At 44.3% G+C, this 17,839-nt stretch overlaps 1 protein-coding gene across 2 annotated transcripts; it reads left to right on the top strand.

Moving 5' to 3' along the window:
• The first annotated feature begins 1,268 nt into the window (after positions 1 to 1,268).
• prcp (prolylcarboxypeptidase (angiotensinase C)) lies at positions 1,269 to 14,005 on the top strand. Of its 2 annotated transcripts, XM_062552135.1 has the most exons (10): positions 1,269 to 1,390; positions 1,541 to 1,823; positions 5,634 to 5,774; positions 6,105 to 6,206; positions 6,675 to 6,856; positions 7,302 to 7,459; positions 7,809 to 7,972; positions 11,088 to 11,255; positions 12,175 to 12,362; positions 12,730 to 14,005. In XM_062552135.1, the coding sequence occupies exons 2-10, from the start codon at positions 1,656 to 1,658 to the stop codon at positions 12,950 to 12,952; spliced, it is 1,494 nt and encodes a 497-aa protein (XP_062408119.1). In that variant the 5' UTR covers positions 1,269 to 1,390; positions 1,541 to 1,655; the 3' UTR covers positions 12,953 to 14,005. The 2 variants fall into 2 exon arrangements, with proteins under 2 accessions (XP_062408119.1, XP_062408118.1); XM_062552134.1 differs by having other exon boundaries at positions 1,284 to 1,823.
• The last annotated feature ends 3,834 nt before the right edge of the window (positions 14,006 to 17,839 follow it).

Below are 17,839 nucleotides of genomic sequence, written 5' to 3' on the forward strand. Positions count from 1 at the left end.
AAAATCAGGCACTTGCACTGTTGGTTAATTATCCCTTGTTTTCATTTATATATGATTAAAAGGCCGTTGCGCAGTTGTGCCAACCTGCCCCAGCACGGGGTTGGTTGGCACATGTAGGTGGGGTTGGTTGGCACACATTTAAACTGCTGTGTTCTGTGGGAAATAGTATCAAAAAACACATAAGCTATTCAATATTAACTGAACACTGAATCTTTAAAATATAATTTACTGTAGGATAAGGGAAAATTCTAATTTTATAGTCAAAAGGGAGTAAATCGTATCATATTGTTATATTTATTATTATATGTCTATTCATATAGGCTACATAACACACATTTAACAAGTAAGAAAATGAAATACAATCTATTTTCTATTATTGATCTATATATTGATCATATAATGACACATATGCTAAGCCTGATATAAAATAAGCCTGTATCAACAACTTTTGTGGTAATTCTAATAGGCTGCATAATAACTACTATAGGCCTACTACCTGCTAGCCTAGGCTACTACCAAATAGTAGTAATAATAATAATAATATTGTTTCTATTAGTATTATTGTTATTATTAGTTAGTATTATATGTAAAATATGTCTTAATTATATCAGATTATTAATAATATAATAATAATAAGCCTCAATACATGTGCCAACCAACCCCGAAATAAGTGTGCCAACCTGCCCCGCCCACATTAGCACAGAACTTTTGACACAAATCATGTTAGCCTGTTAGCATCAAACACCACAGGATTTCAAACTTAATATCAAATTATAGCTAGATCCCCTATCTATCAATTGCAATATTTATATTTTTTCTGTCCCTAACTATCACCTTTCTAGAATGAATTTAGTGGGAGGTGCATATTCTTAGTTTTGACGTCACAAAATCAAAAAGTTTCTCTCACCTTAAGAGTTAATGACTTTGAAACTTCTTACTTAGGTGGACTAACTATACTCAAAATGGGCATCATGCCAGTGTTTGAATTTTGTAGCTGCACCCTATAGGGGCCTGGAAAATAGGCGTGTGCCAACCTGCCCCTGTGCCAACCAGCCCCGGTCTCCCCTATGTGCAATGCTTGCCACAGATTCTATCAGAGATTAGTCCGTCTAATATCACAGATTTCTGAACACTCAACACCAACCCCGCATCATATTTCCTACGAGAGAACTTCAAGTACCATGAACCATTGCGACATAGTTGATGCATTCACGACACACGTAAAGTAGTTTGCTCTTATGAACAGTTTTATTGCTCTGTTTATTTTCAGCATCTTCAATTTTAGTGTAGACGAAACGAATTTGTAATCGAAGCGTTAGGTGAAAACGCAAATATTTAAGTCTCCGTCGCTGTTGTAGGCTATTAGTGTTTTAAAATTGAAAGTGTAAAGGTAAGCCAAGTTACTTCAGTTGCACCACCCATGGCTATGTGTATGCCACTACCTTAACTTAAGCAACTGGGTTTTGATCTTGTGCGGTGCATGTGATGTGCTGAGTTGCATAATTTGCCCAGACAACCCGAAGATTTGCCTTTTTGACAGTTTCCTTCCGCCTTCCGCACATGTGGACAGCGAGCCAAATAAATAAATCCAGTGGAGCAGTCTCGCCCTCAGTCTGGCTTGACCAAGGACCAGACAACAAGCGAACAGGTTTGCCATGAAAGCTGGATTCAGAGCTACCATGCCTGCATTAGTCGCCGTCGCCCTCCTATTGGTTTTGAGTTGTACTCATGTTTTCGCCTTGAAGTCACACCTTTTCAGGCATAGAGTGGCTGCTCCCACAGACGTTGTCATCAATTATGAAACCTACTACTTTGACCAAGAGGTAAGATGTTCCTCTGTGTTATTGTGTCTGCTTTGCATTGTAGCCTGACCTATAGGCTAGTATTGCAATCTCTCCTACTGAAATTGTGCCTGTGGTGTTTATTGATTAGCCTATTTAAGGCTATGCCTGTGTTCAGCCAACTTCTTTTTAGCCTACTACAGATCTAGGCTACTGGTCCACCCAAGCTGTATATGAAGGAGGTGTGAATGATGGATCACTACAAATAGGCTAATTGCAATGCAATGCAGTATCGTGCCATAATGTCTTTTCTGCATCCAGCTGTCAGTAGGCTATACTCTACTGATATGAGACAGTCACAATAATTGCATACATCCCATCCTATAATGCTTGTTTTAGACTTAAAGCCTTAAATTAGTAGCCTATACCCTCTAAATAGAAACCTTTATTTAATGTTATCTTGGTATTATGCGGTACCCAGGGTGATATACACTTTGTTTTGTAATTTATACAATCCAATGGGTATTTAGCAGCCCACGGTTGCCAACAGTTTCTGGTGTAGTCATTAGCGTAGTACCGGTCTTCCTCTGGGGATTTCCTTAATTTTCTGTGTACATAATCTCGGCAGTGCTCGTTGTGTATTGTGTCTGCAGACAATCAGCTTTTCCGTTTTGCCTCGTCAGAAGAATAGGCAAGCTCATCAGAGGTTTGGCCCCATTCCTGCCCGAGGCGCCGTATCCCCTCTTGGCTCTGCGCCTGAGAAGGGATTTCTCATTGAGCAGAGTGCTGAAAGTGAATTGAAAAGGCCCTGTTGCTATTTTCCTTCACTACTACTATGTAGTTGTCATACAAAAGACCCCTGAGTGTAAGCTTTTAGTCTTGGGTATGCTGCTAATTGCATTTTTACATTCTGCATTCGCCTGGGCATAAAGATTGCCACCAAGGAATATGTTTTTTTTATATCATCCATGGTGTGTGATAAAGTAATAGATTGGGGAAGATGCTTCTGTTTGTGCCCTTTGCGTATGGTTTGACTGAGGATTCCATACTTGATTTTTTTTAATGTGATTTTCTCACTGATACATGGAAAAGTCCCACATAGGTTGGTCAGGACATTACTTGGCTTTCCAGGTCAGTGAATTCAGTGAACCTTGACTCCAGTCACAAGGCTTTGTTTATTTTATAACCACCAGTTCTCCTCTGGCATTCCAAGTATACTGGCCCTCCACGGTTGGGCTCGTCAGGAGTAAGGACCTAGTCCACGTATGTTCTTATATTGCCCTCCTTTGTGGCATCTCAGAGCCATCTAAAGACAGTTAGATAGATACAGTAGATAGATAGATAGATAGATAGATAGATAGATAGATAGATAGATACTTTATTGATCCCCAAGGGGAAATTCAAGGTCCCAGCAGCCTAAGACACCACACACAACATACAATACAATGTAAACAGGAAAATACTAGGCAAATCAACAAATCAACATGAGTAAAGGAGCAGTAAAATACGATAATAGTTTGTTAAAGGTGTGATTTGGTCGTTAATTTAAAAACAAGAGAGCGTAATGAGACCCACTGGTCGAGTTGTTAATATATAAAAGTAGTCTTTATCGCATCATGGCTATAGGGTTTCAGAGGAAAGTAACTGATGCAAACCAGGCTACATCCTGTTGCGGGGCCTTCATATCATCCTTCCTGCCCTACTGGTGGCTGTAGATGGGGGGGATGCTCTGTTGGGATCAGCAAGCGATCGAACAGTTGCCTGGAGGAAATCCTCTCGGCCGTTCCCATCGAAAAAGAGAGAATAGAGGACAGGATGTCCACCTTATAAGAGGGACTTCAAATGGGAGTTTAAGGTCATAGGGCATCCTCACTTTATCACGCTAGATCCTTCCTGGAGATAGAGGCCTACTGAATGAAAATAGATACAATAGGAGTTTAGAGACTGTGTGCAGTGTTTGGCATTGAAGAATTAGCCTGACCATTTTTTTCTATCTTGTTATACAGAAATGACAAGATGAAACAACACTCCAGACAAAATGGCAAGATTAATATACAATAACAATCGAGAGATGAACTGTGACTTCTGCTGTTTTGGAGACTTCTACAGAACCACAAGTTGTTGCAGCTTCTGCATTTCTGCATTGAATTGTGTGCTCTGGCATTAAATTAAGGAAGTAAAAGCACATGTCTTAGTTCTAGTTCAGAGGTACTTTCCAGATGATGGTTTCACCTTTAATGATTACTTTTTGTCCTGTGGAGTTTGTTGCGGTGCAACTGGGTGCCATTTTCCTATGAGGGGAAAACAAATACCTTACCTTTTACATAGTCTATGAACATTAGGCAATCTACCACTAGATGGCTGTACTGGGCTCTGAACTGTGAGCAATGGATGTCTGGAGATGAACTGCACACAGACATTTTTCATAGGGAGTTCACATCATGGTTAAGGAATGCTTCTTATCATGCCAGTGGCCAATGGACACAAACTGCCAACTACTGCCAACTACTTACATTCAGAAATACAGTAGTGATGTTTTCACAATCATTTTTCATTGGGAGATAAAGATATTTATATTATATTTAATCATGATAACAGTCAAGTGTAGTGCAAATGTGTCCTAGATCACTAAAATGGTGTCTGGTTGTCGCAGAACTTTTACATTGGCCACGTAGTCCACGAGCTGTTGGAAGCTGATGAGTTATTTGGTTCATTTGATGCTGATTTGATGAGCAAATATGAAGTAATTGGGCAAACAATTTCCAACGCAATCATTTCCCTATCATGGCATCACAGGCTTCTGCCTCAGCATAACTGTGGCGTTAATGAAAGTGCCCTGTGTGGTGGCTAACTCCCCTCCTCTCTCTCTCTCTCCACTGTGTGTGTGTGTGTGTGTGTGTGTGTGTGTGTGTGTGTGTGTGTGTGTGTGCTGGCTCTCAGGCCGGCCTTGTCCAGATGCCAGACTCTGTTGGAGGCAGTCGAATAAATGAATCATTCAAGCCTGAGAATCTGCTCCTTGTCATCGCCTCATAAAATTTCTGCCTCTTTTGTCACTAAAGGGAAGGAGGGGGCACAGAGAGAGGGGGATAGAGAGATAGGGAGAAGGAGTGCAGGGAGGGGGAGAGCAAAACAAAGGCGAACATTCTTTATTAGGGTTTTGGGTCGGTTTCAAGGATGGGGATAACCCCTTAAGTAGCCCCATTGGGGCAACAGCAGCAACAGCTGCAGCTGTGGAGCATCGATGTGCTTCTTTAGCTTTGTGCCTTAGATGTATAAATAAATAAGTCCTCTCTAAACTGTAGATGGCAGGAGAGAGAGAGAGCGAGAGAGAGAGGGAGGAGGAGGGTTAAGTAGGAAGGACGCTGGACCGGGACACAGAGGTTTTTTCGCTGTGAAAGGATGTCACAGGCGGAGGGCTCGGCAAACCGTAACTAATGTGGCATCCCTGAGACCCCGAGTGCTGGATATTTTAATACAAATTGAGGCTAATTATCCTTCCGCTCGGCGCCGAGGTCGCCCTGCCTCTCCATGATGAGATGGCAGTGGGCCAGGGGCCCAGAGAGCACGCCCCAGCAGTTACTGTACTGCACCGAGCCCAGGATCGCACGCACGCAACGCACGCAGCAGACACACGCTAGGTACTAGTGCGGGGAGCCAAACCAAGAGCTCTTGTTTTCATTTCAACATGCTAATTGACTTGGTCTGTTGGAGGTAGTAGGAGTAGAGAGGAGGACAAGGAGGGGATGAGCAGGCAAAGCAGGTCAAATGTGAAGAGTGCAAATTCGAATGACCTGAAAAGTGAGAAGTGAGTTGTTTTTGGAGTTAAAATATGTTCTTATTGTGTTGTTACAGATCGACCATTTTGGATTCCTGGAGAATGGCACTTTCAAGCAGAGATATTTGGTTGCAGGCCAGCACTGGAGGAAGGATGACGGTCCCATCCTCTTCTACACTGGCAATGAAGGAGACATCGCATGGTTCTGTAACAACACTGTAAGAATGCCACGTCCCTTTCTCACCAGATTTACACCCTTTTTATTACCAAATATATCTCTCTTTTTTATATATATAAACTAGGGGTTTGATTAATGGAAATTAAAGTCTGAAAATGTGTACATCTACCAGCCACTGCCAGATCTTTGGTCAAATATTACTTTGTGACTGAAATCTACCAGCCATTTCATATTTTACTGGCCTTTGGCTGGTGACTATTGCTAATGTCCATCCCTGTAATACACCCTCACTGTCACATACTTTTCTCATTTTGGCATTGCCTGATTGCATGTATCTTGTCATTGTCCTATTGTGTGCTGTTTGACCCAGGGATTTATGTGGGATGTGGCTGAAGAGCTGGGTGCCATGTTGGTTTTCGCTGAGCACCGCTACTATGGAGAATCTATGCCATTTGGGGCTGAGTCTTACAGTGTGAGTAAGAATCGTGACTCTGACTCACAAGCGCGAGGATGTTACTTCATCCCCTCCCCACACCACACCACACTACATCACTTCACAATGCATCACTGCAATCCATATCTTACAGTACCTCGTGTGTCCCTGTCTAGCTTTTTGTCCTCCTTGAGAATGTTTTTGTTTTGTTTCCATTTGTAATGGCTTTGAAAAAATGTGTTTTGGCTAGACGTTTCTATAATGAGAAAGAACTTTTGTTGCAGGATCAAAACAAATCAGGTCAAGGCAGTCAAGGCAATGTGTATACCTGCTAACAATAAAGCCATCACATTAAAGTGTCCATTTGTAATATTCCATAGTATAACAATGATTCAATTACATAGCAATTGTTGCATATGGGTTTTTTATGTACACAAGAGGTTTCCAAAATCAGTACATCCATAATAATCTTTTCCCCTGTGCTGTGTCTCCGTCTCCGTCTCCTAGGATGCTAAGCATCTGAACTACCTGAGCTCAGAACAGGCCCTGGCAGACTTCGCTGTGCTCATAAAGTATCTGAAGGCCAGCTGGTCTGGTGCTCAGAACAGCGCAGTGGTAGCTGTGGGAGGCTCGTATGGGGGCATGCTAGCTGCCTGGTTCAGGATGAAGTATCCTCATGTTGTGGCTGGGTAAGAAGTTTATGTTGTTTTTTAATTGTTGTTTATTTATAATTTGATATGGTATATGTACATGTTAAAAATATGAACCTCACTCCTATAGGGAAATCATTTTTGTGGCCACGCTACATCTAAGTTAGTTAATAATTTTTACATAGAAAATGGCTTAGTTTGATGTAGTTTTTCTTCACAGAAATGCTCTGATGTCTGTTTGGCAGCTTATCTGAAAAGAACTCTTTCATGGCAATAAAGAATGTTTTTTCTTTTACTAACAACTACCAACAATCAATACCTTTAATAGGAAAGGCTTTTTCTCTGGAAAACTTTACCTCTTTGAAGTCCACATGAAGAACCTTGGCTTGTCAGAGTGTACTGTTGCCACACTGCACAGCCTTCAGCCTCCAGCCCTGTGGCCTGTGGGGCATTTTAATGGGCTGCTTTGTCTCTCTCCTCCCAGTGCCCTGGCTGCCTCTGCTCCCATCTGGCAGTTCCCGGACATGGTGCCCTGTGGCGTCTTCTACAAAATAGTCTCCGATGATTTTGCTAAGAGCGGAGTGAACTGCCACGCCAATATCAGGAGGTCGTGGAAGGCTATCGATACAGCAGCCTCCACAGGTGTGTGAATATGATATTTTTTTTTATTAAACTGACACCAGCTTTGTGCTTGGCTTCATAATGGCACATTTACAATTGTGAAAATCATCAGTCTCTATGAACAAAGGTGCATCAAAATGCATTCATCTTTCTGTGTACTAGTAGTAGAGTAGTTTAAAACACAAGTAGTTTAAAATACCTGCTTACAGTAGTTGCCTTGTGTCTGTAGTGACAGTGCAAGGTTTTTAATGTTTTTACAGTACGTCTTTCAAGGTATTTTAAGTGCTCAGTATTTAGTTTAGTTTGATGTTTAGTTGAATGTTTAGTGTGTTCAGCATCTCATTTCTATCCCTGTGTGCCCTGAACACAGAGGAAGGCCTCCAGTGGCTCTCCAGAGAGTTCAGTCTCTGTGCTCCGCTCGCGAGGGCCGACGGCCTGAAGAGCTGGCTGCAGGAGACGTGGGTGAACTTGGCAATGGTGGACTACCCGTACAAAGCCAACTTCCTGCAGCCCCTACCAGCCTGGCCTATAAAGGTACCACATCACCTCTCTCCTTGTTGAGATATTTCCATTCCTTTCCTTTTCTCTCTCTCTCCTCATTTCCAGCATTTGTACGCACTACACCCGTTCAAATCCCAAATGGTGAGTAGTTGAAATCCCACAACGTTTAAGGAATGGGGGAGCAGAATACATGCATTCACTATGTCAGTGTACAGCAGCATGCTTTTGTGCTGAATTGCTTATTATAATGGCTCAGTTGGCTTTATTTACGCATTGGAAAACTCTTCAGGTTCAAGCTTCAGGTTGCCCACGATAGCAGTGTAAATCTCCAAGCCCCCCTGGCTTTCATCGTGGCTGTTTACAACCATCTTCAATTAGCCTCATTCATATGCATGAGGGGACTCGGTGGCAGGTTGGATGGAGTAGCTCCCCACTCTCCCTTCCTCCCTCCTTCCCTCCTTCTCTCATTCTCTCCTTCTCCCCATCCTTCCCTCTCTCTTTCTTGATAAGACAGATGCCGATGGTGGTCTTTCTCTCTTCACTCTCCAGTCTTCTCCAGAGGGCCCCTTTTGTGGGACTGAACCCTCAGATCTCAGAGGTGCTCTGAGCACTTGTCACGTGAGGCTGTTGAGAGAGAGAGAGAGAGAGCACATATAAACTGCTTCAGGGGGTTTGTTTTAAGCAACGCTCTCAGAACAGTGTGAGTGACTCGTTTCTCAATTGAAACCATTATGTTCACAACGGTGGAAGCTGACCCCAGATCACGAATTCCGAGGCATAGTGTGATCTCTGTGACTGTGCAGAGCTTCATGTTCCTCTTTGTGAGCTCCTTCTGCTCCACTGAGTCCATTTGTGCTACAGTACAGACTTACGGCTTTAAAAGCAGGAAGTCTCCAGAGCAGATAGTCATGGGCAATGCAGTCTACACAATGAGCTGCTGAAGCAGAAATGTGGAATGTGGAATGTTTTAACAGAACTATGTTGTTACCATTTTAGATTCGGTGAGTCCGTGCGTGGCAACCGAACATGGCATAGTGCACGACTGTGCCCCTGAGCTGGCAGCCGATCTATACGCGTATTCCTCGGAATAATATAATCCATCACGAACACTGGTGTCATTCCCATCACTTGTAGCATCTGTGTGGCTCGGCAGCAGGTGTCACACAGATTGTGCTTGTTTACCACCTAAAAGTGCTATAAATCTCACTGACTGTGTGCCATGTTTAATGATCCTGAGGTGAGAATGCATTAGTCAGGTGATCATCTTCTCCATGTGCAACTTGAGAACAGCATGCTAATAGGACAACACATTTGCAACCTCGAGACGACTACAGTTCATTCACCGTCAAAGCCAGCATGAATATGCATTAGTCACAGGAAATGCTCTGTGTTCACCTTGGATTGTCAAATTTGTGTCCACCGTCAGACTAATGAGGGCTGCTTACAAATGTGGTTTAATCCACGATCTTAAGAGGGACTTTGTTCGAATCCGCAACACTTTTCTTGTGATTCATTGCTATCAGGTCTGTTCTTATTTATAGTCCATTGAGCACTTACTTGTATGATTCAGCTGTTTATAACTCTCACGTGCTATTCATAATTCAGCCAGGTTCAGTCAGCTTTTCATTACATTTTCAAAGAATTCCAAAAACAAATCAGACTTCTCATAGTTTTGTTGTGGGGTGGATAGATGTGCTCCACTGCTCCCATTGTGGGCTCGTATCCTGGTGTCTTTATGTTTTCGGTGAGATTTTGGTTAAGACAAAATGCTAAAGAGTCATTTTGGGCTGTTTAGGGTGCAATCCGGTAATGTATGCGACCCCTATAGGTGGTGTAAGCGGTTTAGGCAGTGGGTGCAAAGAGGGGCTTTTTCTCCCTTGACAAAGCTAATGTGATTATGGGAGTGACTGTGAGAAGGGGGTATTGAGGGCTTAGAGGGGGGAAATCTGTTGGCAGAGATGAATGTATAAGCCTAATCCTATCTGAAAAGTAAGAGAAGATGCTTTAGGTTTTTTTTCTTTCTTTTCTTTTCTCCCTCCTTCTTTCACTCTCTCTCTCTTTCTCTTTTTCGCTCGCTGTCACGGTCTGAAATCTACACTCGGACATGTCCGCAGCTCCCCCACTTCTGACACCCCCACCTCCCGTGTGTGTGTCCTCAAAAAGGACATCAGGAAAAGTCCCCCCCCTGCCTAACACACACACACAGACACACACACACACACACACCCCAACAACAACAACTTATCGCTGGCCTCTTGGCGCACAATGAACAGGCAGAGGAGGCACTGGTGCCGTCTGTCCCCCCCCCCCCCCCGCCCCACACCCCGACACCCCACACCCCGACGCCAGAGACCCAAACAAACACGACAGTCCTGTCCGCAAAACAGTCCACTTTATCATCGGTGCCCAGTTCAGGGATGACTCAAAGAGAGCATTTAGGAGCCGCCACAGAGACGAAAGAGAGAGGGGGGGGGGGTTGTTCTAGTCTTTGCTGGGGATGTTGTGTAGTTGAAAGGCTGTTATGTGAGGTCCCAAAATGGCTCCCTTCTCTTCTCCCCATTCCGTACACCCCCCCACACCCCCCCAGACACACACCCCAAAATCAGCTCTGCCAGCTAAAGGGCTGTAAATTCTACTCAAGCTTGGATTCCATTCCACTCAATTTCACATGCAAATCAGGTGGCGGTACATTGAGAGCGTTAAGGAATTCTTTCCCCCCCTCTCCTACTTCACTCTACCTCTAAAGGGACATTCAGATAAATGGCGCAGACTGAACACACAACTCTTCAGGTTTGACAGACTGTTTTGAAGGAAAAGTGAACATTGGCACGGCTTTTGTAAGCTAACTAACTAGGTCTCAGCAGATCTACTCATGAGAATGTGCAGTGCATGCCAAGAGTACTGTATGTATCCATTCCTTATGTCAGGTAGCATGCAGTGGACACCTCAGTGTAGAATACTCCCTAATCTCCTATAGTATGTATGCATTTGGTGTGTGCATATGTTGTTTGTGAAGGGAATGTTAATGCTTTGAACAGTTACCCTACCTATGTATACGTAAAATATATTTAATGAACTCTCAGCATGTCCACCAGTCCGCTCCGTCTTCTATGGAAATGAATCTATTTTTGCATGATTGCATCACCAGGTGGTTTGCCAGCGTCTCACGTTCAGCCCTGAGGTGCCCGAGAAGCAGCTTCTCCACGGCATCGCCCAGGCGGCCAAGGTCTACTACAACTACACGGGAGACGCCGCCTGCCTCAACATATCCCAGTCCGCCACCGGCAACCTGGGCATGATGGGCTGGTTCTACCAGGTGAGAGGAGCCTCCAGATTATCCCAAAGATCCTTAATTACTGACAAGATAGAGCAACATAATGCATCTCTATGGAAGAAAAATTTTAACAGTTCCAGTTCCTTAAAGAGGCGTGTCGCAAAGACGTCATAGTGGGATATCGATTTCTGTCAGATTGGCTAGCAGTTCAGTTCGAATGTTAACAGGTCTGCTTAAAGGGGGATTTAGCCCCCCTCCCCTTTGCGAAGACAGAACGCGGAAATGATCGAACGTTTGCGCCTCTCACTCCGCTTTAACCCTCTCTGATTAGCCCCATTAGCTACTGTCAAAGTCACACCTGTGCCTGCTCTCTGAAGTGTTATTTTCCCGCAGTTTTTTATATATTAAAGGTGAAGAAGGGTCTCTGGCACAAGTGTGAATTTGTTCATTAAATGGAGCATCAGGTCACCAATAGAATGAAACCTTAGAAAAGAAACCTCTCCTTTTCTCACTTGCTATGTTACACTCGAGCGTTGCGTTTCATAATTAGAAGGGCACACACCTCTACTAAGGCTAAATGCCTTATCTTGTTATATTAGCTAAAGTGAAACTAAGTTCGTGGAATCACCCTGTAATTTGGCTCTGGTTCTAGATATAATAGGTTATTTCTAATTTTAGGGTGTTTTTTGTGTAGTCCAGCCTACAGACAAAAATATTGACAAACCAGACTGAAAACAACCTTGGTGGAAATAATATTTAATAACTATGTTCCCACAAGTGATGCCTTATACTATGACCAAATTTAAGTCTGTAATCTGCTCATAATGTAAAGTCCTGTCAGATTAGGGCTCACTGTATCTTCCACTGTGTCTATCTGTTTGTCTGTCTGTCTGTCTATTTGTCTGTCTGTCTGTCCGTCCGTCCGTCCGTCCGTCCGTCCGTCCGTCTGTCTGTCTGTCAGGCCTGTACAGAGATGGTGATGCCCATGTGCTCAGATGGCGTGCAGGACATGTTTGAGCCACAGGAGTGGGACTTCCAGGCCTTCTCAGACGAATGCTACGGCATGTTTGGAGTGAGGCCGAGACCCGATTGGGCAGAGGTCGTCTACGGAGGGAAAAACATCTCCTCCCACAGCAACATCATCTTCAGGTCAGCTATTTATTCCTCTTGTCATTGGGTGATATACTGTACAAATGGAATATGTTGTTTTTGCAATGGAATTGATATGGGTCGACCTGAAGTATGCTCCATGCATTCCTATGAGAAAATGAACACAGAAAACATGTAAACAAATAAGATTTATAAAGACTGTTTATTTAAAAGAAACAAGAAAGATTAAAGAGAAATATTTTTCACTGTGCCCTGAGAATTTGATCATGACTGTAGCTTTGCAAAACAGTGATCACTTTGTGAACAACCCAATCTCAATCTGCCGGCCTCGTCTTAGGGCGCACTCAGTCTGACCACCATAGTGATCTTAACTGACCCGACTCAATGATGTTCTGGTTGTGCGTAGTAACGGAGGCCTGGACCCCTGGTCCGGAGGCGGCGTGACGCAGAGCCTCTCCGACTCGCTGGTGGCCGTGTGGATTCCGGACGGAGCGCACCACCTGGACCTGCGCTACAACAACGAGTACGACCCGAAGTCCGTGCTGGACGCGCGGCGGAAGGAGATAGCCCTCATCCAGCAGTGGATCAAGCAGTGGGCCGCTCACGCTCACGCCCACGGCCAAGTATGACCAGATGTCCCCGGTGTCGGAGTCCAGACCCAACCTTCTGTGGTTCTGACCGAAGAAAACAGATCATCGTTTTTCAACGGCTTGATGTTTACTTGAGACTGATGCAGCTTAAAACCTCTTCACTGATGCAGCTTACAAACCTTTTTTATTTTTTATTTTTATTTTTCAAAATCTATGCGATACAATCAGGAACTGAACCAAATAAAAAGGGATCCGATTTGAAGTTGTTTTCAGAATTGCCAAACAACGAATGATGTAGTTCTGTAGCTTGCTTTGACAGAAGGGTAAATGACATAATGAAACTAATGCTTTAAGTGGACATTTGAATGATTTGCTATGATTGGCGTGTTTGCCTGTGCCTTAAGTAGATTATAATAACGATCACATGCATCCAGATGGCTTAACTGAAAATAGAGAATGATGAAAATGACTCATTTGTGTCCTTATTGAGGGCAAAGGTCTGAATTGGTTTCTTTTCGCCCAATGGTATAATTATCAGGTATTACGAAGCCTTTTTATAGTTACATTTCGGATGTCATGATGCCATTATCACAGCCAGCTGTTTCTGTCAGCTGAAAGGCCATTTCCATCCATACTGTGTAATAATCAGTGCCTACATTAGGCTAAGATGTCATACTAGTACTGACGGGAATTTCAGGAAGAACGTTGTGGTCAAACCAAATGTAAAACACTATTCTGTACACATCTTCAGTACGAAAGGGCAGTGTTGAGTTAATATATAAAATGTTTGAAAACAATCTTTGTTGAATTGTAACTAATGGCAACAGCTACTTTTGTGCTCCCCTCTGTACACATTGCACTCTGGCCAGAGGATTTTAAAGTGTTTTTTAGGGCTGGACCCAAATGTCACATAGCCAGATTATGTGGTACACACAGGCTATTTTAAACCAGTGCTTTAGACCTTTTCATTGAATTAGTTAATGACAAGTCATTTGGGGCAATCTCTTAGTGACGTAATATCGCAAAATGTCAAGGAGTGACTAACTTTTCTGTCTTTGTTGCTGGATAAAAAGCTGCCTATTTTTACCCCAATGGCTATTTGCTGTTCTTTCTTTAATGTTCTGGAAAGAGCATATTGCTCTGACTGTCGGGAAGCTGTGGAAGTACATTGTTATTGGATGTTCTTTCATATCATTCCCCCCTCTCTTATCTATTGTGTGTGTGTGTGTGTGTGTGTGTGTGTGTGTAGGACTATAACTGTGATAAACATTCAATTTCGCTGCTGCGTGCCAGCATCTCCAAGAACCTATTTGTGGCGTTGCACCGTAAATGACCTCATGAACTGAGAGGGGGGGGGGGGGGTGGTCTGCATTTTTATTCGGCCCCTCCTCCTCCACACCCCCACCCCCCGGCTTGCAGCATCACATGCTGGTTAGCTGAGCCGCCGTGAGTTTAATGAAAGTGCTGGACGGGTGGGGGTGGGGATGGGGGGTTCTTCAATAAAGATGCTGGTGGGAGATGTACCCCCATGTAGAGTCCCCCCGTCCTCAACCCACTGCAAGTGCACAACCCCTCACTTCTCATTCAGCAGGGCTGGCAGCAGACTAAAGTCTTTAAAATTGGTGTACCTCGACGAGCCGTGCTCTGTATTTCTTTTTTTCTGCGGGGGGGTTGTGAGCACCCCCCGCTAGTAATATTATTAATGCTGCCCGATGAGTTCAGGGGAGGTTTGCTGGAGAAAGGCGGACTGTGTGTGTGTGTGTGTGTGTGTGTGTGTGTGTGTGTGTGTGTGTGTGTGTGTGTGTGTGTGTGTGTGTGTGTGTGTGTGTGTGTGTGTGTGTGTGTGTGTGTGTGTGTGTGTGTGTGTGTGTGTGTGTGTGTGTGTGTGTGTGTGTGTGTGATGAGGTTGAGCAGGGGTGACTGTGCAAAGAATAAAGCAGAGAGCAACTGGTGATGGACGACGTCCAGGCTCTTTTGTACCCCCACCACCACCATCACACCCCCCTAAAAAAGCCCTCTTTAAGCAGAGTATTGGGAAGGCATTGTGTTCATTTGTAAATGGTGTTGGTTTATTGTCAGGGATTGTCTCTGCATGCCCTGAGCCTGGGCTGCTTAATGCACCAGTGAAGAGACCGTCTCAGCAGACCCAAAGCATAGCCCCTGACCAGAGAGAGAGACAGAGACAGAGACAGAGAGAAACAGAGAGACAGAGAGAACAAGAGAGAGACAGAGAGACGCATTCCAGGACATAGATTCCTCTGATCAACGTGGATACTAAAGAATAGAGACTTGTATCCATATAGATATGCTGACTAAATTCATAAAATAAAAGTATATATAAGTATATGTATATATACTGTATATAAAGTGACCATTGTAGTTTAACCATAGTTTAAAGATATTCTACAAAACAACACATTCTACCTTTCAGAGAACTAGATTCTATTGCGGTCAGTGTTTTTAACCCACAGTGCAGTCAAGCACTTTTGAAAACTCTGAGGCGTTCACACTTACGGAGGAAACCCCCACGCCTCCCTCTGTGATCCCATTCCTCGTTCTCTCTCGTCCCCCCCCCTCTGTCATTAATTTCTCCGGCCCTTTTCTCCCCTCTCCCGCCTGACACTCCCCATCAATCAAATGTGTTATTAGGATTTGGGCTGACCCAGGGGACCCCTGGGCACTGTCGGCGGTGGCCGTGTCACCCCACTCACACAGAGACCACACAGCAGTGGGAAGAGATTAGGCTGAGCCCCGGTCTCGTCCACCATCCCTCCCCCAGCCCCCAGTCCCCGGACACAGCCACTGGGTGCTGGAGGGGGACCGTGAGGGCCGGGGAGGGAGAGAGCACCCATGGGGGTCCTGGGTGAAGGCTTGGGCTCAGGGTGGAGGGTTTGGGATGTAGGGGGTGAGGGTGAGAGGGTTGCTGAGTTGGTAAATCCCCCCTCCCCCCCCCCCCCCCCCCCCACACACACACACACACCCTCTTTGGTAGGTTGACCAGTGTGTAATGATAACCACATAATGGCCCTTTCTCGACAGCCAGTTTGTCTAAGCTAAGCTGCTTACACATATAACTGAAATAGATATTGAGAGTCCAAGAAAAAGATGGATCCTTTTTGAAGCTTTTATGAAGGCAGGCTTTGACCATAACACTCACAAATGTTCAAAGTTGACCATTTCATGGTAGGCTTTTGTAGACAGTAAGTAAGATGGCCAGTTCTTCCTTCCTTCCTATATATTGTGTGGCCTTGTGAATCTGTCACTGTCTGAATATAATAGAATGTGTCTATTTTGACCACCAGTTTGGAGCTTGAGCTTGGAGTTTGGAGCTTTTTTTTCTGTTTAAATACAGTATTTGCTCATTCATAATTTATCTCTCTATTTATTTTTTAATTTTTCATACTTTGGCTGGCAGTCTTTTTCCCCTCGGCTGTCACTTTACAGTACTGTTGTAGACTATTTCTACAAGTTCAAGTGTGTTGGAACTCCCCCCTCTGTGGCATATTCAATGTGATGCTGTGTCTATTCTGCTCTGCACACCAACCCGTCGCCACCCTTCCCTCCCTCCCTCCCTCCCTTTTTTTCTCTTCTCTTTTTCTCCCTCCCGAGGTCTTTATGTGGCTGTGTAGTCCTCGTTTCCGGAATCAGCGCGTCAAACTCACTCTCCGACGTGAATGACCCGCAAACACAAAAAGCTCTGACAGAAGAAGGCGGCTAAATATTTTCTTTGGTGTCAGCGTGCCAACATAGGGCTGATGGTGGAAGTTCAGGGGAAGAAAAGGCCTTGATGAGAGCACATGACGTTTCAATGGCTCTGACTAGAAGACACACACACTTTTATTCAAGCCAAACGGTCGCTCGAAATTCACTATGTTGATATATCTAAAACATTTTAAAGGGTCTCTTTCAACAATGTCCTGTATTTCTATTTGAACGACCACCAAAACCAATCACACACAACCAAAAACATTACGTTATTTTTTTTAATTAATGATTTCTTCCTACTAATTTGCTTTTTCTCCAGATTCCATCCTTTTGTCTTTAAAAAACAAACAAAACAAAAAAAAAAAAAAACAATCTCACACACAGTGCTGCAACAGAAGTGCAGTGAATGTGTGGCATTTGTCCAGAGGCATATCGATGAAAGGCCCATAACTAGCTGGGAAAAGCTTGTTTTTGTGCACTGTTGCTACGTCCCCCATTGTTGGCCCAACTGTTTATTGTGTGGCCATGTCAGCTTCAGTGGGCTCGTCCATTCAGGGCCCCGGGCCTGCGCTGGGGCTACAGATAATTAGATCAGTGCTATCACTTTCACTGTCCCCCTTTCTCCACTGGAATTTACATGATAATAACAGTTTCTCGAAGGGTACCTCTCTCTTCTCTCTCTCTCTCTCTCTCTCTCTCTCTCTCTCTCTCTCTCTCTTGTCTCTCTCTCTCTCACTCGTTCTCCCTCCCTCTGACCCTCTGAAGCGGTTAAACCCGCCACCACCCACCACCCTTTCCACCCTGCCGTGATTCACTGCCTCACCTTAAAATGCACTTTTAGGAAAGCAAGGGGAGGAGGGGGGGGGGGGGCCTGGGAAAACACTTACCCAAGGGGTGAGAGGGAGCGAGAGACAAAAAACGTGAAGCACTGCCCAGCTTGTCCAGACCGTCAGCTTATAAACATAGGCACGTGATTGGACAGCCAGCTCAGCCCAAATGACAACATACAAAACAAAGGTGGCACATAAAATTGAGTGTGGATTTACGTTAACTGTGCTCAACTTACCCTAAAGTCAAGAAGAACTGTGCCCCTTTTACTATTTTACTAAGTTAGAACACACACATAGAACAAACAGTCAGGCAGAGGGCTTGCAAGCGCTGTGTGCTTCAACTAGAGGAGAAAATTGAGCAAAAAATTAGGGTTAACGCTCAAGAACTCTT

This window comes from Sardina pilchardus, chromosome 13 (assembly GCF_963854185.1).
Source record: "Sardina pilchardus chromosome 13, fSarPil1.1, whole genome shotgun sequence".
In the NCBI taxonomy this organism is placed as follows: domain Eukaryota; kingdom Metazoa; phylum Chordata; class Actinopteri; order Clupeiformes; family Clupeidae; genus Sardina; species Sardina pilchardus.